This window comes from Corvus kubaryi, unplaced genomic scaffold (assembly GCF_017639235.1).
Source record: "Corvus kubaryi isolate FWS band 111438036 unplaced genomic scaffold, C.kubaryi_AGA036_p1.0 37284, whole genome shotgun sequence".
NCBI lineage: Eukaryota > Metazoa > Chordata > Aves > Passeriformes > Corvidae > Corvus > Corvus kubaryi.
In genome coordinates, this window is record NW_024581088.1 from 8,000,904 (window position 1) to 8,025,342 (window position 24,439).

General features: G+C 52.9%; 2 protein-coding genes across 5 annotated transcripts in view; one reads left to right on the forward strand and one right to left on the reverse strand.

Moving 5' to 3' along the window:
* Positions 1-21,392, forward strand: part of NXN (nucleoredoxin) — a 47,916-nt gene extending 26,524 nt beyond the window's left edge. For 3 of the 4 annotated variants that reach the window (XM_042026344.1, XM_042026347.1, XM_042026346.1), the window contains exons 2-7: positions 7,812-7,929; positions 9,296-9,429; positions 9,760-9,860; positions 10,264-10,370; positions 15,356-15,535; positions 16,629-18,071. In XM_042026344.1, coding sequence (XP_041882278.1) covers positions 7,812-7,929; positions 9,296-9,429; positions 9,760-9,860; positions 10,264-10,370; positions 15,356-15,535; positions 16,629-17,074 — 1,086 coding nt within the window. In that variant the 3' untranslated portion in view covers positions 17,075-18,071. Of the gene's footprint in view, positions 1-7,811; positions 7,930-9,295; positions 9,430-9,759; positions 9,861-10,263; positions 10,371-15,355; positions 15,536-16,628; positions 18,141-20,206 lie in introns of those variants that run through there. The other variant, XM_042026345.1, reaches the window with a different exon arrangement.
* An 885-nt stretch (positions 21,393-22,277) lies between these two features.
* Positions 22,278-24,433, reverse strand: MRM3 (mitochondrial rRNA methyltransferase 3). Its single transcript, XM_042026348.1, has 4 exons — positions 24,383-24,433; positions 23,554-23,798; positions 23,102-23,269; positions 22,278-22,938 (listed from the first exon to the last, which is right to left on the reverse strand). Exons 1-4 carry the CDS (start codon positions 24,385-24,387, stop codon positions 22,391-22,393), a joined length of 966 nt encoding a protein of 321 aa, XP_041882282.1. The 5' UTR covers positions 24,388-24,433; the 3' UTR covers positions 22,278-22,390.
* Positions 24,434-24,439: the final 6 nt, after the last annotated feature.

The window sequence follows — 24,439 nt, forward strand, 5'->3', positions numbered from 1 at the left end:
ATTTTGATCTGTGGTTACAGAGTGAATCCCTTGAGCTGTGCCGCTCTCCCGAGCTGTGAGCGGAGCCTGTTGCATGCAAAGCCCAGAGCTGCCCCCGCAGTCGGGGCTGTGGTTGTGGCCTTTGTAGCTCTGCAGCTGTGTAACCTTTGCATGAAAATCCTCCTTGGGTTACAAACCAGGAGTGCTGCCAGGTGAGATTCGACGCTGTCGGCTCTGAGATGCTGAGATGGTTGCAGCTGTAGGGAGGGCCAGACCAACCAGTGAAACCTCTCCTGAGATCAGCTGGAGAAAAGTGGCTGCCTTTAAACTGTCTGAATGTTTGCAGTGATGCAAGAGCTGTGTTGAGTGGAGGTTTTTGTAAGGAAGCATCACAGTGATGTGATGGATGAGCTATTGCATTTCAAAAGGTGCTGTGGAAAAGCAAATTTCCCATCCACCCAGTGTGGGTACCTGAGCAGCAGTGGGCACAAGAGGGTATCTGAGATGTCTTGATAGTTTTACAGGAATCTTTTGTGTAGCTGGCCTGGGGGATGTCCTGGTGCTGGCTTGTCACTGCTCAGGAGGCTCCTGGCTGCGGCATCCTGGAGCCCTCACTCCCCGGGGTGTGTTACAGTGCTAACAAATACTCCATTGTTTTCCAGGATTTTGTTGGTCTGATTGTGTAAGGTTCCCTCTCAGATTAACCACTGAAAACAAAACAGAAACCCCACTAATACCTCATTGTGTGCATTAAACAAAACAAAACAAAAAAAAAACCAAATCCCAATTTCCCTGCTGATTTAAAAGGCTTTTGTGTTTGGTGGGAACTCTGTCTAAACTCAAGGCTTTTCAGAAGTGTTTGTTTCTTAGTGATCCGGGATTGCAAGGTGTTTGACCTTGAGATTACTGCCAGCACTCAAGTGAACAGTAGCAGCAAAGGCAAAGGCAGTGGGTAGGAAACCCGTGTTCTGGCAGCTGTCCCACTTGCAGTGACAGATGAGACATGGGACCAAGGGAGGCCCTGAACTCCAATTCAACATCCCAGACTCCCACCCCACCCCTCGCCTTTCCTATAAACAGATGGAAAAATATCCCTTCCCCATAGAGAGACAGAAATTGTTATTTTTTCTTACTGCCTTTGTGTTTACACAGCTATTTCTTACTCAGCATTAGTCATTTGGGGGCGTAATTTATAGGGGCCATGGATGATACACTTCTACATGTGTCTGAAATTTTTCCCACATACACTTGAACTCCCGCTGCCTTCACTGCTTTTTGTGTGTTTGCAGAAAGAAAAAGTTTATGAAATACCTTGCTCATATGCAAGCCCCCTTTTAAGAAGTAAAGCAAGGTGTGCACATGGAGGAAAAAAAACCATTTATTCGAAATACATGGAGGTATACTTCCTAGTCGTGGGTGCAATGCTGCATCCTTAAATTCTGCATCATCTTTGGGCTATTGAATACAATTTGAGAAACACTTGAAAAAAAGAAAGTTTATAAAAGACATCCTCACAGTGTTGATGGACCAGCCTGTCTGGTGGCATCCTCCCTGCTTGATTTCCTGCCTGGGTTGTTATCTGTATGTTTAGTCAAATGCTGCTTCCTCCTGATCCTGGGATCAAATCAAGCTGCCACCCCAGCACCTCTTTGAAACCTGCACATGTAAAACAACCAGGGCAGCTCCCGTGTCTGCTGCGGGCCCTGGGGCTTTGCTCTCCATAGATCATGTTAACTGCTCTTCAGCTCTGCTCAAATTAAATGTTTTCCTATCAGATGTGGGCTGCGGAGGATCCAGCCTGTCAGCCTGCATGTGTGTCAGGGGGAGGGGAGCCAGCCATGAGCTGCCTTGCCCTCGAATAAAACGCTCAGCTCACAGTCCCTTGCATGGCACAGCCCGGGAAACTGCAAAGAACAGCATCCAGCGCTGGGGTGGCGAGAGGAAGGAGATGGGAGGAAACGCCAGGACATGAGGTTGGGCTGGCCCAGGTCCCTCGTCCCGGGCCTTTGGCTGTGGAGCTCCTCATGGGAACAAAGAGCAGCCCTTGGCTGGCGGCCGCCGTGCCAGAAACCCGCAGAGAGGATTTCCTTCCGCTTCGCCTCCAAACCCTCTGCTGCTGTGCTCCCTGGTCAGGAACAAAAGCCTGGGGTCGCAAGCTGGCTCCTGCCAGGGTCTCCCCTGTCCCCCCAGCAGCTGTGGGCTGGTGTGGGCAGCCACAAGCTGGACCGTGTTGTGCCAGTCTCCCACCGTGGAGCCGCAGCAAGGAGAGGATGGAAGTGACAAGCAGAACTTTTGGGTTGATTTTTTGGTTTTTGCTCGCACCGAATTGTATTGCTGGAATGTCCACAGCAGGTGCTGCTGGGCAGAAGGCCAGAGGAAACTGCTGCTAAGGTTGGTTTTAACTGGGCTTTCAGCCATTGCAGGCAGTGTGCGCACAGAGGGGAGCGATGGGATCCGTATGGACCAGCAGCCCCAGTGCCCTGTGCTGTCTGTCTCAGCTGTTCACATCAATCTTGTTTATTACAATTCCAAATCCTCCCTCCTCAGCTCATTAACGTTCCCGGAGCACACATCTCTCTCACCATTGTATTTTGTAATTAGATTTTGATTTACTTTCAGAGAGAAGCGGCAGCACAATGGACATTAATTTATCCCAAGCCTCGCTCCATCTCCTCGATGTCATGGGGTCAGACCTTGGCGTGCACCATCTGCTCTTCCCCCACTACTTGGCTGTGTGTCGTTCCCTCACCATGGTCCCCTTCTGCTGAGGGGGTTCCCAGAAGCACGAAGGAAAAGGAGCGATGAGGGAGGGCTGGAAGAGGAGCCTTTGCCCAAGCTGAGCTTGAATCGTAGGGACAGGCGTGAACTAGATTCAAATTGACAGGGAGAGGGAGCAGCCTGTTGTCTGCAGAGCCTGGGTGGCCCCTGGTGCTTGTAAACCCTTTAAGGCACGATGTAAAAGCTGCAGTTTAACACTGTCAGTGAGCGAGGACAGAGGGGTTCCCGCAGCGCTGGAGCACTGGGGATGGCCATGGATATCTCATCAGCCTGGAGCTGCTCTGTGTGGCAGAGCTGGAGGCAGAGCTGGAGGCAGAGCTGGGCATTGGGCTCTGCTGGTCCCTGCAGCCCTGGACCAAGGGCGCTTTTCCACCTAAGTGCTGCTCATGTGTTCCTCAGACAGACTTCATGTTTCAGCCCGTGGCTCTTGAACGAGAGACCAGCAAGAGCTGAGCCCCTGCTGTAAAGGAAACCCCTCTGTGCTCTCCCACGGTCGATCATGCGGCTGTTGGAAGGTGGGATCTTTCCAATGCCTCACCAGAATTCTCCAGGCCCTTGGGGGTATTGTCTTGAAGAGGAAATTTTTAGAAAAGGGGCTTTACATTTGTTTTAGTAAAAAGCAGCAGCCATCCACAGAAGGAATATGTTCATTTTATTGCTGCCTTTGAGTGTTTAAACTGGCTTTGTCTGTCGCTGGTCAGGGTGAAAGTGTGGGTTGCAAGATGAGTAGAGCCTCTGCCCTCTGCATCTCTGGGCAGAGTCAGCTCCATATGCTATGGAAGAGGGAAGCGTGAGAGCTTTTATGGTCCAGTTTCACACAACAGCAGAGAAATGCAGCCCCCAAGGAGGGTGGGAGGACCACTTTCCCAGCAGCCAGGGCTCTGTGCACTGCAGGCAGTTGTGCTTTATCTCTGCCAGCATTCACCGCTGCAACTCAGGATTTATGTGAGCGAGTGAATACGACCAGGACTGATAAATCAATCAGCACAACCAAAAATAGCAGCCGGCAGCTGTTGGAAGTGGGGGATCCCTTCCCCACCAGAATGAGCGGAGCAGGAGGGGATTTCATCCGCCCCGGCCGGGTGCCAGTCCTGTGCAGAAACAGCCATGGGCTGCTGGGGAGACCTCTCGTCTGACACCTTTATCTGGAAAAATTACTGTGGCTGTCTGCAAATGTCTCCCCAGCCTCTCAGCCAGGAATTCCCAGTCACCAGGATGAGGGGAATAACGGAGCCAGTACTGGTGGGGAGAGCAGCCTTGTGCTGCTGCATGGCCAACATCTGGGGATCGCCTCAGCCCTCCTCAGATCATGAGTGATCTCTGAAAGCCTCTCACAGCTGGCTGTGGATGGAGTCATGGAGGGAACCCAGGGCTTGTGGTTTCTAGGACAGCGTGGTGATGCTTTCGTGCAGGGATAAAGTTACTGGAGGAATCCGGTGACTCTGTTTTTTCCACTGGATGGCTGTACTAAACCACCTGCACAGGAGCCAGGGAAGTCTCTGTAAGGCTGCTCAGCCTGCACAGAGTCTTGTGAGGGGCTGTATTTCCTCAGTCCTTCTCCAGTGGGTGTCCTGGGGTGAGCAGTGACTGTAGCAGGCCTGAACCAGGAGCGAAGGGCGCTGCGAGAGGATCAGCTGCTTTCAGGCTGAATAGTCCATAGATTATTTCCACATCTGTGTTAGCTTTGGCTTGATCCCACAGATTTGCAACAGCTGTTGGGAAGCGGAGCAGAGATCCCCTCTTTAAATGGATGATCAAATCCTTAGAGTGTGTGGAATATGTTATTTATATGTCATCCTCTTCACGGCAGGAAAAACAGCTTTTCAGAATTGCTGAGGCAGCACTCTGCCTTGCTGCCTGAGCTATCATCCCATCAGCCCGCGGTCTCACAGCAAGTTGTAATTTGCTTTCTGCATCCCACACCCAGCCTGACACAGAATCCTTTGTGAGGTGTGTGGTTGTGCAGGTACCCATTCCAGGGATGCCTTTTTTCTCCTGGATTTCCCGTTCTGCATGGACCACAAGCAGTGGGTGTAAGCTGAGCTTGTCCCCTTTGCAAAACCTTCACATGTGCAAATCCCTGGCATTTTACCCTGAGAAAAGCTAACTAGTGCAATAGTTTGCCACAAGGCAGGTTGGGTCATCCCAGTGGTTTTAGGTGGAGATCAGATGTCCTGGCTGGAAGCTGTAGTTTAGGTGCAAAATAGTGGCACAGCGTGGGAATCCCATCGGGAGCTGTCTTTAACTTGGCTAAAATGAACCAGCCCATTTCCTACCAAGGTTCTGCTCTTTCAGGTCAGACCTGCAGTAAAAGCAGCCATCAGGCTTCCTTCCCAAATGTCTGACAGGCTCTGGAAAGGCTGGAATCTGGCTGATGAGGGCCAGGGTGGTGGGAATTGTGGTAGATCCTGGCACTCCTCCTGCAGCGCGTGCGTTTCTCATTCCCCGTCAGCTTTCCTTGCGCACAGGGGAGTCATCAAACCAAACTGCTCCCACTTCAAACAGCACATTCCTGGATGGAATTAATATGGTTAGTGCATCGAGACCACTAACTTCCAATTCAAGGCTTTTATAATAGGCTTCAAATGGCAACCCAGTTCCAGTTGCTTTATATGCAATTGTTGTGTTTGTCCACTGGTGTTGTGTGATGGGTTTCAGTGATAACCCAGGCAGCAAATCTGTTAAAAATAGGAAGTGCTGCTCAGCCTGTACGAAGCTCTGAAACTTGGTTTGGTGTTACCTGGGCCGGTGGGTTGTGCCTGGGAGCTTTTGCACAGGTGCAAGGTAAAACCTTCCCGTTTGAATGGCTTTTTCTCGTTCACCCAACGTGTGACTGAGTGTGACATGATGTTCTTTAGGTTCAGGTCTCAGAGCTCAGTGATGGACATGCTCCCCCAGCAGCAACAGGTGTCATGTTGACCTCTTTTGATGCTTTTTGACCCTTTTGACACACACGTGGCTTGGTGCTTGCTTGAGGCATTCTCACTGATGAGTTAGAAGTGGCAACTCCTGATTTCATGGGGACAGAGTGTCTGGATTGCAGATTGCCCGTGCCGTGGATGTCTGGGAAACCAAGACAAGTGCCTGCAGTTTGGGTCCAGTGGGGCCTGATGGTTTACACATCCTGAGAAGACCCAGGACCAGCTGTTGGCAAGAGTTAGCACATGTGCTGGACCCTGTAGACTGCCTGGAGCCAGCCATGCCACGCTTGCTGCAGTGCTTTGAGCAGGTTTGGTTTGGTGTTTTCCCCTTATCTGAGGTGTTCCAGCCCCATCCCTCTGAGCACAGCGAGTCCATGCAGCCTCTTGGCTCCGAAGTGCAGACCCTGCTGCTTCCCCAGCCAAGCAAAACTGCCAGGACCCGCCGTGATGCCCTGGGGGAGCTGCTTCTGTGTACAAAGGACTTGGCAAAATGAAGTGCAATGTAAGCAACTATTTAAAGAGAACGATCCGATTGCTAGTTGTAATTTCCTTATTGTTTGCAGCACCCTGTTAAATGCTTGTGATCCTTATAAAGAGCTTTCCCCCACCCTTTAAACTTCACAGAAGTGGATTTTATCTTCTGTGGTTTGAACACCATCATTGTGAGGGGGCTGGTTTGTACTGAGTACAGTTTCTTTATTCTTTTCATGCCCAAAGCCATTTGGTTTGTGATTCCATTAATATGTCTATTGGAAATGGAAGGCTGGTGGGTGGGACACAAAACCTTGCCTTTCTCTTCGTCCCGGGATCGTTCCCATCTCAGGAAATGGAATTGCTTCTCTTTGCAAATCAGGGACAGCAATCTGCAGAGTTCTTCCTCTGGAAACACGTGGGTGCAGTTTCTCTGAGAAGTACTGGTGGAAGCAGCAGCACATCGTGTGATGGTTTCCCTGGCTCTCGTGCTGGCTGACACTGGTGGGCCCCTTCTGTGCTTCTCCTGTGCCTGGGTTTTATTCTCCCAACTGGAGCACGTTGTAAACACACGGAACCCGAGGGCCTTTGCAGAGCAGAGCTTGATGTTAGGGGAACGTGGAGATTAGTTTCCTTCCCCATTTGGCTCTTGGCTATGGTTTGGCTTTTGTTTGAGAGTTTGATAATTCACCACTGGGCTGTTTGGGTTGAAATGCTTGGAGAAATGTAAGGAAAATGAGGTGATGGCAGCAGCTCCTCCATGCGTGGTGGGGAGAGTGGCTCTGCCAGCCCACACCTGCAGCCTGTGCTGTGCCAGCAGCTGTCGTGGTCCTGTTCCTCCTCATCCCAGCCAGCTTCTGTGCATGAGTTAAGCTCTAAATTATCCTGTGCCAGAAGCATATCCTGGGGAACGTGAGCCCAGGAGTGTGTGACACCCAGAGCACTCTGTCACCAGTGTTGTGCAGAGCCAAGCTCGCTGCAAAACGTAGCGACCAGCAGACGGGCCCATCCAGACTGGGATGCCCAAAACGTGGCCATCAGCCTGCAGAGCTGGCAGTGCAGGATGGATGAGCTGGGCCCCCAGGCTGATGTCAAAGCCCTTAATCAGCTCCTGGGAGCAAACCCGGGAAGCCCCAGTTGCAGAAGAATAATTTTTTTGTGTGTTGGCCTTGTGCTCAGCCTGGCTGTGTTTTGGCAGGGGTTGCTGGTTTGTTTAATGAACATGGAAGTGGGAGGGGAGGAAACAGCCAGGGAAGCATTACAAATTGCTTCAGAGCAGTGGCATTAAAAGTATTTGTGCTTACCATGTCTTCTAAACAAAGAGCTCAAAGCATGGCAAGTATTATCCCCATTTTACTTGCAAAGAGGTAAAAGCAGGAGGAGGAGAAGCTTTGCCTGTGCTCACGGGCAAGCCCACAGCAGGTATGAGACACATGGGGGTCTCACCTGAGGTCCTGAGGGGATGGTGGTGATGGTGAGGGTCTCTGTGGGCACTGGCCCAGCAGCTCTTCCTCACATTCCTTCACGCTCATCCCTGAAGCACCAGCTCTGTTTCTTTGCTCACCTCTGACCTCTGCTCTGAAAGATGCTAATGCTCCAAAATCTTCCTCTTCACGCTGCCAAGTTTACCTTCCTTATCTCCCCTCCCAATCTTTTTTACAGCTGAAGCTGTGGAACAAGTACAGAGTCTCCAACATTCCTTCCCTAATATTTATCGATGCCGCCACTGGGAAGGTGGTTTGCAGGAATGGCCTCCTGGTCATCCGAGATGACCCTGAAGGTAAGACCTGGAGTCCCCTGTGCCACAGAAACATGGGGACACAGCTGCTTTTTCATTCCAGTTCATTCTGAATGGCCTGAGGGGGAGGGAACAAAGAACTATTGTCATACTTAACTATTCAAAGCACTGTGCTATTTTCGGCGTAAAATTTTCTTCATCATTCCTACCAGATCTTGTGTTTTGGTTTTGCTTACTGAGAAGAACAAAGAATTTCCCTCCAGGATTTTTGTCTGGAGTGCTAATGAGGAAAAGGTTAGGCTAACTGAAACATGAAGTTTGGATTTTTCCCTGATGGAGGCACATGGACAGACAGAATGAGGGCCCAGACTTTCCATACCTTAGGAGCAGAATCCTTCCAGAATACTGAATGGGACTTTTATCATTGACATCACACTCAGGTTAATGAGTTTCCCATTATTTACAAATTAAACAGAAAAATACTACTATTCTCCCTTGCTGGGGCTTGCTGTGCTGGGAGTTGATGCTAAATCTATCTTCTTCCAATTTGGAAAAAACCTGAATGAGCCAAATGTGTGCCCTTACTCACAGACCCTGCAGACCCATCAGTCATCTGCTGTAGTTGTCCATCCATTTTTTTTTATTACAGCCTCATTGTTTCTTGGTGCAGCAAATACTGAGCATGGTGACAGAGTCTTTAGTTCAGTGGCAGGAGCTGTACAGCAGGAACATGTTGTGGCCTGAGCCATCTGTGATGTTTTCTCCTCTCTGGCTGAACACATGGATGGATTGCTCTGGGAGCTGGCAGCAGATGATTCAGAGCATGTTTGTGTGTACACACACAGCTTGCTTTGGGGTGCAGAGAGTTAGTGTAAGATATATATAGAGATATATGGATATAAACACACCATCTTTTACATATATATAGCTCAGGTTTATAAATAAAGACATGTATGGATATGTGTAGAAATATATGGTTAGTATCAGCATAAGGGACACAGTCTGACTGCATTCCTGAGCACGTACCACCTTGCCCTCTCTTGCTAAAATAAACGCTGTTGATAAGGAAAAGATGCCTCAGCAGGCACAAAACCAGAGCAGGCTTTGTCAGGCTGAAGGTGCTTTGCCTTGGGTGCAGCCTGCCTGAGAGAGAGAGGTGACCCTGGCTGCAGTGCAGAGCTTGGCTTCCTCACCTCAGGGCAAGGGTGTGGTGGTGCCTGACAGCTGAGGTGTTCTGCATCCCCCTTAGATGGGAATAAACCCCAGTCGGGTTCCTCAGACAGGATCCCCTGTATCCTTGCAGAAGGTGGGGTGGTTTTTCTAGTGGAACTTTCTGAAACTGTAAAAGTTGCTTATGCATGTTACTGTCTTATGTCTTCTTTCCACCCCTATCCTGACCCCTCCCCAGGTCTGGAGTTCCCTTGGGGGCCAAAACCCTTCAGTGAAGTTGTTGCTGGGCCTCTGCTAAGGAACAATGGGCAGACACTGGACAGCAGTGCCTTGGAGGGCTCTCACGTTGGGGTCTATTTCTCCGCGCACTGGGTGAGTGGGAGGTGCTGTGCAGAGCAGTTGGAGTGGGCTCAGGGAGAGTAAAGACCCTGGTTTGGTTGGTGCTGAAGAATTTAAGATGCTTTGATCATCAGCATTGCAGTGGCCTGTCATCCTCAGCTGGCCCTGTAAGTGGGAGAGTGGTCAGATTTTGAAAATGGAAGAGGTTTTGTTGGTAACTTACAGACCATAAACCCCAGCCATGTTCAGGCACTGCAGCAAAGATGAGGTCACACCAGTTCATGGTCACTGGGTCACCTGGCCCTGCTGGGTGTGGGACTGGTCCTGAGGAGGAGACAATGTCCTTGTGCTTGTGTTTTGCAGTGCCCGCCATGCCGAAGCCTCACGAGGGTGCTGGTGGAGTCCTACCGGAAAATCAAGGAGGCAGGCCAGAAGTTTGAGATCCTCTTCGTCAGTGCAGACAGGTGAGGCAGCACTCACACCCTGTGCAGGCAGAGCAGTTTGGCTCTGGTATCAGAAAGGCTGCCTGAGTCCTTTCCCTCTGCCCAGTAGGGACATGCAGAATGGGGTCGGCAAGAGCAGGTCTGTGCTTCACTTTGTGTCTTGTGGCTCTGATCTCTGAAGGATACTCGAGCTGCTGCTGTCACCATGGGTTGGCATCCAGGTACCCTGGAGAGTTTGAAATATTTTATTAGGGAAAAAAATAGACCAGGGACAACTTCTCAAATTTGGTCTGACTGTCTCCCAGCAGCACTTACTGGTGGGTTTTGGTGAAGGCATAAAGGGCTTTGCAGGCCAGGTTTTTAATGAGGAGGGAGCCTGGCAAGTGGAGGGCTTTGCATGCCATGCTGTGTTCCCCTTGCACAGGTCGGAGGACTCCTTCAAGCAGTACTTCAGTGAGATGCCCTGGGTGGCTGTGCCCTACGCTGACGAGGCCAGACGGTCACGCCTGAACCGACTCTACGGCATCCAAGGTAGGAAAGGCCACACTGAGACACAGATCTCCTTTTCCCCCCTCCTTTTGTTGAGTATTTGTAATGTCTCCTCTTGTTTAACTAAACCAAGAAAACAGCAAAGCAAAGCACAGTGCCCCAGGCAGAGCCGCTTCATGTTTCTGCTTTCCACAAACTCACATTCCTACCACCTGCCAGGCAGGCTGTTAGTTGAAACAGGACTTCCATAAACAACCTAATTCTTCCTGGAAACTTGGAAGCTGTTTTTGGCTTGGATGTTTTTAGTCTAATTACTGATTTATTTATTTTTGCTTTTTCTTGCCGGTTTAAATTTCATTTTCTTGCCGGTTTATGTAATGCAAAGGCAGGCCATCGTCCTGTGCAGGGGCTGAGGAAGATGGCATCTGGTTTATGTTAGTGACATGAATTACAAAAGAGAGAGTGTTTGATGTAAACCATGGCTTTGCTTTTACTGTACATGCCAGTGCCAGAATTCCAGCAGCCCTGGCTGCTCGTAGGGGCAGGGAGAGACTCTGCATGTCTGGATGGCTTCAGAGAGTCACGAAGATGATAAAAGCTCACAGCAGCCTTCCTAGGGGCTGGCAACTTGTTCCAGCAGGGGACAAACTGCAGCACAGAGGTGTGTAAGGTGACTGGCTGGTGAGATCTCGTGTATGTACAAATAGTTTCTCCCTGTGGTTAAAGGATCTTGCTGCAATGTGGCTGCTTCTCATCTGTTTCTGTGTGATGCCATAGAATCATAGGGTATTCTGAGCTGGAAAGATCCATCAGGATCATAGATCCAGCTCCTGGCCCTATGTAGGACACTCAACAATCCCACCCTGTGCCTGAGAGCTTTGTCCCAATGCTTCTTGAACTCAGACAGGTTTGGTGCTGTGAACACTTCCCTGAGGAGCCTCTTTCAGTGCTCAACCACCCTCTGGGTGAAAAACTTTTTCCTGATATCCAACCTAAACCTCCCCTGACTTAGCTTCTTGTTGGCTGGGTGGGTGCAGGCTGGCAGAGTGTCAGTGTGGTCTGCAGGGAAGGAGGAGTGTTGCCAAAGGTGGCCGAGGGCATGGGAGAGTGACAGGAGAAATAATCCCTCCTTGGGGTCCTCTCCAAACACCACGTCTGGCATGAGCTCAGGTGCTGCCACTCAGCTCTGTTCCCTGACCTTAGCCCAAGAATAACCATTTGCCTACTTTAAACAGCCATCACTTTGCTGCTTAATGACCTTCCCATGAGGCGAGTGCTTTCCAAATTCATCCGTCTTTTCCCCGGCCTGCTCACAACCCTTTCCAGTGCTGGTTTCGGCCGAGCGCTGCAGGACTGCTGCCAGTTTCACTGGGACTTTCTGTAAATAAGGTGTCCAGACATGGATACTTGAGCACCAGGCATGCTGTAGCCAGGGAAACAGTGACAACAGCTTTCCCTCCAACTCCAGCTGCTGCCTTCTTAAAGGTATCTCTCTTTGTTGTGTGCTGACCTGAAAATGTAAATATTGGCTGCTCCCCTGCACGCCAATCCCTTTCTGAGCCCAGGTAGCTCCCATGTTATCCCTGAATCTCAGCTCCATGCAGACTTTGGGGCTGCCTGCCTGTTTGCAGTCAAGCTTTTCACACCAGCTGGAACAAAAGCTTCCTGCAAACAGAGCTGGGTGTTGTGGGCTCTGCTCATCACCACGCGTGGTTATTCCACCTAAATGAAAACTCAGATCTGTGTAATCTCATCAGCCTTTCCCCACATTCATGGTTCTGCTGCTGCCTCTCTGAAAGCTCTCTTTGGAGCTGCACCAGTGATCAGTGAATGTCCAGGTTACCATCCTGGTGCTTGGGTTGTGAGCACAACGTGAGGAGGTTTCCCACTGGTTTTTGAAGGCTGGGTACTGAAACAACAGAAGAGCTTGTCTTCCCTGTCTGCTTTAAGTTCCTGAGTGGTGGAAAGCAGCAAGAGTCAAATCTCTTGTTGTTTTAGTCCCATGTTGGCCCCTACAACATTTAAAAACTCAGTATAAAATGTAAGTTGAGTTATTGGCCTTTATTTGGGTTTACTTGAATGCTTCTATTCATAACTCATGTGCAGTCAGAGGCTGTACCATACCACCTCTAGTAAATTGCTTCTGGTGCAGTGCTGTTCTGAGAAAGAGTCATGTCTTGTGTTGTGGCTGTGTAGAAATAATTCCCTTTTGTGCAGGCAGCTCCCAGTCCTGCCTTGGGTGAAATCCCCTGGCCTTAGTTCTCCTTCCAATGGGATGGGGAGCAGTGATAAACTTGATGCTTTGATAGGAATCACCCCTTGTTATTGTGTATCTCATGAGACCTTTTGGGTTCCTCAATATTCCCCCTGGACTCCGTGGTGTCTCGTAGAGATTTGCAATGCCTTCCAAACCCTGTTGTTTCTCCCCTTCCCCAGACACCCGCAGGTCAGTCTCACAGCCTGGAAGTCACTGTTACAGGAGATTCCTGGAGTTTTCTTCTGAAAAAGTGAAAAAACAGCGATAAAATGCACCACCTGTCCTGTGGTTGGTGTAGGGTTTGCTTCACGTGGATTGTGATTACTGACCCAACAGACTTCATGCAGATGAGATTTCCATGAGGGGTGTGGGGTTTAATATATAAATATGTAAATGTCTTGCCAGGTTCGGTAACAAACCATTTGGCCCCTGTGTTTTCATAAAATGCTGGCCCCGTGGGAGCCAAATCCATTTTCTAGTGCATAAAATCCAACCAAGCCTGTCTATGCTAATTCTCATCCAAGCTTATACAATATTCATTGCAGTGTCTGATCGCTGATTCCTCTTGATAAGTAAATTCTGGTGTTATGACTTAAGGCAATTACCAAATCCCCCAAAAGGCACTAAAATAACAAATAGTGGCTGGGACGAGTGGAAAGGGGGAATTATTTGGGTTAGCAGGTGTGAATAACATTAAGGATGGTTTCCCTGGTCCTGCAGGTCTGTGACCCCTGAAAACAGGGTGTGTCTTCTAGGGAAGTAGTCACAAAGGTCACCTGAGAAGATGGGGATGTGAATTATCTTTAAAAATACTCTGTTTTCTGATTCAGTTTTGTATTTGCAGTTGGAGGTTTGATGGCTGGGTGTTTGGGAAGGGGGGGGGGCGGCGGCATCTGCATATGCAAATTAGGTGAAGTCTAAAGGAATGCTTTGAATAGTGGATGAAATCCTTGATAGCTGCAGAATCACAGCGATCTGTTTCTAAATTGGGCCCTTAATTTCCCCAGATCAGCAAAGCTTATTTAAAACCTCTGCCTGGGAGTTGCTCAGGCTGACTGATGACCTGAGAGTCTCTAGCCTGTCCCTCATGTATAATGGATGGCAAAGCAGGCGTTTGGGGTGGGGTTGGGGATCGTAAATGGATCAAGATCCGAATCCTGCGTGCTGCTGAGCACCGAGTGCTTCTCCTGGTGTCAGTAGCACTTTGTGCTTGTAAGGGCAGGGCCAGCGTGAGATTTCCCAATTCCTTCCAGTCTCTTTAACCCATCCCTGCCCTGGGGCTACGTTGAATTACCAGCAGGTAATGAATAAGCCTTTTTGTGATACAAAATGGTTTTCTTGGCGTACCCTTAGGATCTGCAAGCGAAGCCATTGGGCGGGTTCCTGCACTGCTGCTTAGCACCAGCCCCAGCGCAGGCAGGAATGCGCCGGGCTGGAATGACGGGAATGCGGCCGCTCGCCTGGACCTGCAGGCAGGCTGGGACACACAGATGGCCGTGTATTTCCTAGAGAAATGCCTCGAATTCAGAGGGCTTGTGAGTAGCCCACTGTTGGACAAACGCGGGACTGCAGTGCCAGGAGCCCGGCAAGGGCAAACGTGCTGTGTGCCCCCTGCTCAGGGAAGGGTTCTGCAGGGTATTTCTGAGGAAGGAGCTTTAAAATGAACCTTGAGATGAAGGGCAGGAGTGTTTGAGTTGCCTCAGCTTGCCAGGGATGTTGCTAGGTGAAAGAGATACTGGATAAGGGAGCAGGTTGAAGCCTGAGTGATGAACAGTCCCTGGCACTAACGCTGGTCACTTCATTCGTCCCTTGGGGCCTGATCCTGCTGTCCCCTCTTCCTTCCTTGTGGGATGTTTCTTTGTCTCCCTGATGACAGAGGAATGGTGTGCTTTCCAGATGAAGTCACCAACATGAGCTGCTCCTGTTGACCCACCCGTGGCTGTTTTGTGGCCGGAAAGCCGGTGCCTTATCAGATGGGATGGTCACCAGCTGGTGTCCAACCTGCCCCACTGCCAGTGACATCTGAGTTGGTGACTTGTGCTATGTCTCTGCTGCAACTGTGTTCACTTCCTGTACAAAGCTTCTCCTTTATGACAGAGCTTTCCAGCTCCATAGCTCAGGGCAAAATGCTGCTTTTTCCCAAGGGCCAGACCATCACTGGATATCTCCTGAGCCACATCCTGCTAGGATCCTGTAGACCTGGACATTCCTGCACAGTTTTGTTAATCTCCAGAGGGATGTGCTGTGGAAATGGCTGGGCCATTAGTGCAGAGTGCTGGAGGGCTGTGGGGGCTAAAATACGAGGTGTTCCTTCTGGGAAGGAACACACCCTGCTTCCTGGCCACTGTTGTCTGCATGCTGTGTGCATTCCTGGGAATTGGGCCCTTCTAGAGGCAGCCACATCTCAGCACTGGGATGGTGATGCACAGGGGGCACGGTGCAAGAGGGAGGGTCCCTCAGTGGTACAGTGGGATTTGCACTCGTGGGCACCAGGCAGCAGCAATCCCTGCCTGAACCAGGGTAGGGAGAGGCAGGCAGGGCCAGAGCTGTCTCTCAGCTTCCTGCTCTGGCTCCTGAATTGCAGTGCTCTGCTAGGACGGAAACAGGATCCAGGGAGCCTGATCCCCACTCCATGAGCTGCGGACAGGCAGGAGGCTCGCTGGGCTCCTGCCAGGGCCGGAGGCCATAGAAAAAGGCCTTTCTCCCCACACCCTGTTGCTGGCCAGTTCATGCTTTGGCTGATCCCCCTCCCTGTTTTTTTCCATCGCAGGCATCCCGACTCTCATCGTCCTGGACTCCAAGGGAGACGTGATCACGCGGCAGGGCCGGGTGGAGGTACTGAACGACATCGAGTGCCGCGAGTTCCCCTGGCACCCCAAGCCCGTGCTGGAGCTGACGGACTCCAACGCCGTGCAGCTGAATGAGGGCCCCTGCCTCGTTCTCTTTGTAGGTATGGATGGAGCATCCCTGCTGTGACAGCAGAGCCTGTGCTGGGGAAGGGGGCTGGGCGACCTGCCAGCTTGGCTAGAGCTGGCCACAGGGCTGGGAACCTGCCTCTGGTGATGACAGTGTCCATGGAAAGGGATATCCCTTCCATGTCCATTTTCCATCACTATGTGCTCACAGAGAGAGGCCAGTGCGGGGAGAGAGCTCCCTGTGGAAGCCCCTCAGGACAGACTTGGAGCCTTTCCCGTGCCACAGCAGCTCACAGCAGCTTGCCAGAGCCTGCTGTGCCCACAGAGCTCCCACACACCACCCTGGGATGCGGTGGAGCAGCGACTGACAGCGCAGAGGAGCTGTCATATCAAAGGTGTGGTGGTGGCTGTGGACAGGAATGCTGATGAGGTGTTGGGAGTATGAGAAATACACTGTCACAGCTGGTGGTGGTGGAGATGGGAAAAGCCTTTCTGGAGCAGGGACTTGAGGCACATGTGATGTTACAGAGGAGGCAGAGGAAGTGCCTCTGTGAGGGATTATAGATCAGTGCTGGAAACCACAGCTCAGGACTTGAGTCCCTGGGCTGAACAGGGCTGTGACAATCAGAGCAGCCTTTCGTGCTCTGCTGGTCCTCCATTCCCCCAATTCCCCTGGCTGCAGGACGGGGCAGGTTTTTCCCCAAAGTTCCTGTCCTTCCACTGCTAACCCACTCATGAAGCTCCCCTGCAGTTAGAAACAGGCCTAGAACTCACCCAAAGCATGGATGGCTCATTCCTCATCGCTTCCCTGCCAGCAGTGGACACAATAACTCAGGAAAGGGCATGGCTGGGATGAGCTGTGCTGCAGGCTGAGCCCTGGGTGAGCAGCACTGGGGTGCACACAGCATCCCAGGGAGGGAGTCAAAGGGTCCTGGGCTCTGGGGGGTGCAGCTGTCCCCTGTGTGCTGTGTGGAGTTTGCTGAAGAAGCCCCCCCTTGCCTTGCTGGTGTTGTGCCAGGCCCAGGGCAGGGCTCGTGTCCCGCTTCCTCGTGTGCCCTCTGTGAGCAGCACACCCTCCTCTGCAGCGCTGATAACACGGCCCTCGCTCCTTTCCTTCTTCCCTTTCAGATTTCCTTTTGACCCTGGTTATTTATTCAGCGGAGCCCAGCGGGGGATGTGAGCACAGAGCCAAAAATCCTCTCCTCACGCGGGAAGGACCGGCTGGCCACGCCAAGCCTGATGGATTGGGGCTGGCGCTGCAGGCCTCTGGAAAGAGTTATTTTTATCTTGCTCTGAGCAAAGTTTTTCTATCACCTTGCTGCAAACAGCTCATCAGGAGAACAGCTGGGGCTCCTGCTTGCTGCTTTTGGGGGTGGATGATCTTGATGAAATCCACCAGTGATGTGCTGGGGCAGAGATGCAGCTGGTGCTGCAGCAAGGCAGGCACTGGGAATGGGGGCTTCTGGCCAGCTTTGTCCTGCTGTGAGACCCCCCCCAGCAGACCAGTGCCTGCACTGCACAGGCAGCAACACCCCCAGGAGAAGGCAGGCTTAGCAAGTGCTGGTGCTGAATAAATCCTGACTGATCTACCTCCTTCCCCAGAGGGGTTAGGGCTGGGTTAGCCAGAGTGTGCAGGGCTGCCTGGAGTGCTGCCAGCAGCCGATGTTTGTAGGAAAATCAATCCCTGCAGACACCCCGCAACTCAGTGTATTTATCACTGCCCTGCACGCAGGACAGACTCTGAAATCCAGAGTGCAGCATCTCTGGAATCTCCTGCTTTGCTTGGAGAAGCCAGAGAGGAGGACAGGAATGTGTGGAGCAAGGGCAGAGAGTTTTCTGGGCAGGGCCTGTCCCAGCTGGGGGCTGGACCTGTCATGGTGGTTACATCAGGGACCACGAGGGGAGACAAGGGACTTCTCTTCTGCCTTCTTCCTTTAATGCCTGAAAGTTGTCCCCGAATTGGAATCTTTTAATCTCAGTGCTTCCCAAGGACGCAGACTCTCCTCTTTCCAGCTCACTATTTGAACTTCAGTGGTGGCTGGTGTTTGATTGATGCTGCCATCTCTTTCTACCCTCCCTCTGTCAAATCAAAGCTGCCTTCACAGCGCTGAGACTGGAGCAGCAGAGCGGCAGCTCAGCCATCCCGAGGCAGAAGGATGGTGGGTGGCGGGCAGGGGAGGCAGCAGCCTCAGATCAGCACCTTTGTTTGGTCTTCAAAACGTGCTCAAACCACAAAGCAGCTTCTTTGTGCCTGTTTGTATCACCAACAGCACCAGGGAGCAAGCAGTGGAGTATTTGGGGAGCAGGAGTTGCTCTTCTGTTACGTGTTTCCCTGTAGTGCATTTCAGCTGCTCCCTAATTGCTCCAGAGCCGTGTGGCTTTGAAGTCCATGCGGCACATCCGGGCTCTGGCTTCCTGCGTGGTGGTGCAGTGGGACAGAGCCAGTTTGCATCCTTTGCTCCTAACCTCCTTTTTTTGCCTTGCCTCTTTTCATTTGTCTCCCCAACCCCTGCAGATTCAGAGGATGATGGGGAGTCGGAGGCGGCGAAACAACTGATTCAGCCCATAGCTGAAAAAATCATAGCCAAGTACAAAGCCAAAGAGGAGGAGGCACCGTTGCTCTTCTTCGTGGCGGGTGAGGTAAGTGAAAGGAGGGCACAGGACTGTGTCCTGCTGGGTATGGGTACCACTGTTGTTGTTGTTCAGTGGGTAAACTGAGGCACGGAGCTACTGCAGCTGTCAGGCACCATGGAGCAAAACCAGACTTGAGGCCTGGCTCAGTCCATGCTCTCCTTGCTGGTTACTTCTAGCAAAGGGTTTGGTCAGAAGGGGAAAAGCCTGAAGATGGGAGAGGGACAGGCAGAGTGGGGCTGTGGGAGGGAGCGGAGCTGCCACACTGGGGCTGCTGCCCACTCAACCCTGAGGCTGTGTGGGCAGGGGAAGAGGAGCAGGGTTTGAGTTTCAGCCTGGCCCAGCCAGTGAAATTTCGGCTGTTTTCTTGAGCTGGCCATGCTTTTCTTGGCTGGGATGGTATTTGAGGCATGTGCCGGCTGCAGTGCTCACAGTCAAAGATCTGCTGGAGAGAATGGGAAATGGGAAAACTGGAGGACTTCTGGCCTCCCTTTCCCCCGCACAGACACTTTGCCCTGCAGCAGTCTGGCAGATGAAGGTTTTGTCTATGGGTCAAAAAAGCTCCCAGCACCCCCAGGCCTGCAGTTCCCCTCCCACATCACTGCTCAGGGCCTGGGCAGGTGGCAGCCGCTGCGCCTGCTCCGTCCCTGCACGCCCACGTCACAGCCACAGCGTTCCCTGCGCGGAGCCCTCCGGAGCCGCCCTGCGACAAAAGGGTCCCCACTGCCACACCCAGGCCCCCCCAGCCAGACAGGCCCCCACTGCCACCACCCACAGCCCCACTGGCCCCCTCTGTGCAGCCGCTCCCACCACCATAACGGGTCTCTGAGCATCCCAGCTCAACCCCGCACCCTTGAATAAGTCCGTTGTTGGAAAGGGCTATTTTGGGAGGGTCCGAGACCTTCCCCCCTCCCCCAGAGCCTGCGAAGCATTTTCCTCCCGCTCGCCGGCTGTAGCTGAAACATTGCTGCTATTCATGCAGCTCCCGACGGCCCTGCAGCGGCCGGCCCGAAGAATGGGGAGCGTCCGGCACGTCCCATTCATCCGTCACCTCAATAGCCGGGAGCGCTGGCCCCGGGGCTCCGCTGGCCCCCACGCACAAAGCAGCCCGGCCATGGCCGGAGCAGGCGCCTCCCATTGCTCTCCCAGCGCTGTCTGGACCGATTTTGCATTGATTAAAAATATTCCTTGGTGCCTTTGTAAATAAAGGACGAGGCGTCCCGACACCTGGGTGGGGGGTGGCCAAGGCGACGAGCCCAGCCCTGCTCGCCCTTCCAGCCACGTGGTCCAGCTGCGCCAGAAACCCCTGCAAAGGAAGGGGAGGCGCGACCGGAGCTCCCCAGCGCTGCCGCCACGCGCTGCAGAGCCCCGGCCGCCAACCAGGTGGATGGATTCCATTCCTGCCCCTCGGAAGGGGTGCGCAGGAACGCCCCGCTCCGGGTGCGGCACAGCGTGGGCTTGGTGATGAATCGCACCAGTGCTGGCTTTTTGCATCCCACAGCCTAGGGAGGGATAAATCGTTGCCTTTGGCCAGAGCTGAGCCGTGCCTGGGTGAGGGGAGGGCAGCCCTCTCCCCCTGCAAGCAGCCTGGTGCTCTTGTGTGTGCCCAGACACTGGGACCTGCTGATGGGGTCTCATTGTTGGCTCAAAGCACAAGACTTCATCCCATTCCTGTTCTTTGCTTTGTTCCAGGCGTGCACTTGGGTCCCTTTGGTATCCACCCTTGGTGAGCAGTGAGGTGGCTGTGCTGCCAAAGGGCTGGCAGTCCTCACATTCAGTTCTTCGAGCTATGGATGTCCCAGAGGCTCCTGGGTGGCGGGGGCAGTGGGTCAGTCTGGAAGCAGGGGTTGGAGGAGTGCATGTCCCATTCCAGCCTAGGATAAACCAATCCTGTTTGGTTCTGACACAAACCACGAGCAGAGCAGGCAGCAACATGGGTGTTGCTTGCTGTGCTCGTGGTCCTGCAGTGCTGGTGCAAGGCCCAATCCCTTGGGGTGGACTGTGGCAGCAGCAAACTGCTCCTGGTGTCCTGGCTCTGCTGATGACTCCTCTGTCCTTCTCCTTTTGGCTTCCAGGACGACATGACCGACTCCCTGCGGGATTACACCAACCTGCCCGAGGCTGCGCCCCTGCTCACCATCCTGGACATGTCAGCCCGGGCCAAGTACGTGATGGATGTGGAGGAGATCACGCCCGAAATCGTGGAAGCCTTTGTCAGCGACTTTCTAGCAGACAAACTAAAACCCGAGCCCATCTAAGGGGCCTCTGTGCCAACAGACGTTATTTAAAACTAGGTCTCTCTTCCGCCGCTTGTGGATTCTCCAGCGTGTCCTCACGCCCGACCCAGTATCCAACCTTCTTGTGGTGCCTTGTTTTACGCAGTGAATCCTTCTCCTAAGCAAACTCCTCGAGATGCACTTTCAGCAGGGAGTTGTTGGCGTTTGGAGACTTCGCTTGTGCTTCATGGTGATATATTCTCTAATAACCAGGCCAGAACTGTTACTGTATTGTTATTTTATACACGGCACTAGCTAGCAGGCAAATCTTTTTGCATGGTGTTCTTCCCAACGTATGCATCAGGCAGTGGGTGGGGTTCTTGGGGCTCTTTTCTTTCTCCTCCTCCCCCTTCTTTCCTTTCTTACCACCCCTGCTGACTAAATGACTTCCAGGAAGCAATAAGGAAACTGTCCCCATCGCCCCTGGCCAGTCCTTTCTCTCCCACGCAAGTGCCCTGACAAGGCCAAGACAAGTCTTAACTGCTGACAACCTCTGAAAGACCACGGCACAGCCAAGCTCTTCCTCCTGGGGGGTGAGACCTTCCCTCGTGGGTTTCCCACCCCTCACTCCAAGCACCGACAGCCTTAGGCAGCACTGGCTGTTCGTGTCAGGGTCCATCCCCCTGCCATGGGTGGGTATTCCCTCTGTCCCTCCCACTCTGAGCCAGGAGGAGGATCACCACCGGGCTGCCCTCACCTCTTGTTTCTTCCTTGTGCTCTCCCTGTCCCCTCTCGTCCCTCTCTCTGGTATGAACTGTCTTCTCCCCTGTGTTAGTTGATTGAGCTGTTTTTCGTAGGTGTGTCCCAAACTCAACGTAAATGGTGCTGTTCTTTAAAAAAATAACCAAAAAAAAAACCCCAACCCAAACCCTAAGGAAAAAAACCCTCCCTCCCTAACCCAAGCAGCACAGCCGAGCCCTTGAAAAGTGACATTGTAAAAACTGTACATGGTGATTGGAACTTTGTAATAAAACTGTTACAATGACCTCGTCCCCGGAGGTGCCGATTGCCTGTCCTGCTGTCAGAGAGGGAGCCTGTGTGGGGGAAGAGGAGCCCCCAGCCTGACCCCATGGATCGATGGCTCCTGGGATTCCCCCCTGGGCTCACACAGCCCCTGCCTGTGCCTGGTTTGCTGGGGTGGGTCGGAACTCCCCAGGAGGGAGGGAGCCCTTTGGCAGCCACTGCGGCGTTCCCAGCCCGATGTCCCAGCCTGAATAGCGCGTGTTGTGCAAGCCACTGCTTTTCCCTTTCAGCTCATTAGTCAGCTATGGCAGGATTATGGTCTCCCCTTTTATCCTGCTGCAGCTTCCCACCCTGCCAGGAGCTGGGAACAGCCGCCAGCTCGGGCTGTATAAACCCAGCCTGTGTTCTGCACGTTTCAGAGGTTGTTCCCGTGTTCAGCAGTGATGAACTGACTGGTGAGCAGTTCCAGGAGCAGCCCAGCACCTCCCAGCAGTGGTGTGGTCAGGAGTGCTGGAGCTCGGACACCCCACACCACAGCCACCCCCAGCCAGCCTCGCCCACGGCAGGGTTGGAGTGATTGCTGGAGGACAGGGTTTGGGTAAGCACAGGCAGCACCCATTCAGGTGGCAGCAACCTGGCCTTCCTGACCCCAAAACCACTCCCAGCAGCCAGGCTGGGGAGGACACACGCTGTCAGCGGCAGCCTGGCTGGGCCAGCACAGACGAGGGATCTGAGGTCTCCACGGATCTGCTGGATGAAAGGGCTGGAGCAGGGGGGAACCGGCTGAGGTGAGGCCAGGACTGCTACTCAGCCTTTCCCTCCTCACTGTGATCAACCTTCCCTTCTCTCTAGCATCACCATGTGGCCACCACATCCACTGGGAGCCACGCACTCATCCCAGCACGGCTCCAGCCTTAAATACTCATTTATTACAAACCAAACAGCCCGAGCCGCTCGTTTATTAACTCTCAAGTTAACCAAAGGGAAGAGGTGCTCCTTCAGCACCCAAACCACAGCAATTCAGCCTGACACAGGCAGCTTCTGCCTGTCATCCTCCTGCTTGTGCCTCCACAGCAGCTGCCTCTTGCCCTCGAACAGCACGATGCCGGCAGCAATAGCAGAGTTCAAGCTGTCCACGCCTGGCACCACGGGAATGACCAGTCTCCTCCCGCCCGTGCTGGCTGCCAGCTGAAGTGCGGCCGGACTCAGGCCGTGGGTCTCCCCTCCGATCACCACAGCCACTGGAGTCTGTGCCCAGTCCTCGTAGTAATGCTGTGCAGCCAGCTCTGGGATTCCTGCTGCTCCCTCTTCATCCTCGTGCTCAGGAGCAGCCTTGGGGCTGGATTTCACAGGAGCTTTTGGGCTGTCAGGAGCAGACCCAGCTCCTCTCGGCACTGATGTGGTCCTGGCCGGGACATCCGGGTCGTTGTTGTCGGCCACGCAGACCTGGATGCCATCAGGAAGGTTGGTGGCAACAGATTCCCAGTCCAGGTTGGCAATGACGGGCACACGGAAGTGAGCCCCCATTCCTGCACGGAGCACCTTTGGCTCCCACAGATCCACACAGCCTGGGAAGGAACAGGGAGAAACAGTGACAGCGCAGGGACTCCCCCAAAGGTGGATTCAGCAGCCACAGTGAACCACGCCAGCCACTCCTTACAAATTCTGGGGAACATCTTCAAGCACCTCATTCCCTGCCTTACCCCCAGGTAACTCAAACTTTCCTCTTACCTTTGGTGAGCAGCACTTTCTCACAGCCTGCTCCTGCTGCAGATCTCAGAATAGTCCCCAGGTTTCCCGGATCTCGGATGTTGTCGCAGATGAGGAGCAGTGGCAGGGAGTTGTTGAGCTGAGCTGCAGGGTAGGACATCTTGGCAGGGTCAGGCTTGGAAAAGATGCCTGAGGAAATGAAGTGTGACAGGTTTACGACTGACCCACCCCAAGGAGAGGCCTGCTCTGTGAGAGTTGGCCCAAATTTCAATAAATATGTGCTGGAGGAAGTGTTAGGAAAAGCACCACCTAAAGGAAGTTGGAGCAGAGTTTGTCACTTTGCAAGGAAAACTTATTTTCCAGCAGGGCTGGAGCATTGTGCTGTGTTTAAAGAAAGATTATTAAGAGTCATTATCCTAAATATGAAAAGCTTCCCTTTGGGCAGTGTTACAACTGTTTCAGAGGTGACTTACCTAGAAGCCCCTGAGGAGTCACGAGGTCAGACCAGGTCTTAATGTCTTCAAATTTCACCTTAACCAAGCTGGCTTGTTTTATCTCTGCCTCAGGCAGCAGCTTCAGGTGCCCCACAGTGCTGAAGAAGAGCGTTTGTGGCACAGCTCCTGCCTCCAGTGCATCCTTGATCAGCCTGTGCCCCTCCAGCAGAATCTTCCCATGATTATCCCGAAACTTCTTTGACTTGGCAATAGTCACCACTTTTCTGTGGAGAAATTATTCAGAGATGTGGCTGTGATGCTGACACCACCTTCAGTCTGACCTTCACCAGCCCCTGAGAGCTTCACTGGAAGGTCACAAAGATGATCGAGGGATGGAGCACCTCTCCTAAGAGGAAAGGCTGGAAAGGTGACCTTACAGCACCTTTCAGTACATGAAGGGACTCCAAGAGAGCTGGAGAAGGACTTCAACAAGGGCCTGGAGTGCCAGGACAAAGGGGAATGGCTTTGAACTTCCAGAGGGCAGGATTAGATGGGATATTGGGAAGGAATTGCTCTCTGTGAGGGTGGCGAGGCCCTGGATCCCTGGAAGTGTCGAAGGCCAGGCAGGATGATGCTTGGAGCAACCTGGGATAGTGGAAGGTGTCCCTGCCCACGATAAGGGGTGGAACGGGATGGGCTTTAAGGTCCCTTCCAACCCATGCACTCCCCGGTTCTATGAAGCACCCCCGGTACCCCCAGCCCGGCAGCGGGTGTCAGTCTCCCCGCTTCCTCCCAAGGCTGGAATTCCCCTCCCATTCAGGGAGTTTTACGAAGGGCAGCACGGCCGGGCCCCGCTCCCCGCGCTCACCCCATCCTGCGGTCCCCGGGCGCCGCCTTCTCGTACCACAGCCCCGGCGCGCGCCCG

Coding starts and splice junctions, on each gene's coding strand:
- MRM3 (XM_042026348.1), bottom strand. Junction 23,270..23,553: donor GACTCCTCAGGGGCTTCTAG/GTAAGTCACCTC, acceptor TCATTTCCTCAG/GCATCTTTTCCAAGCCTGAC. Junction 22,939..23,101: donor GAAAGTGCTGCTCACCAAAG/GTAAGAGGAAAG, acceptor GTTCCTTCCCAG/GCTGTGTGGATCTGTGGGAG.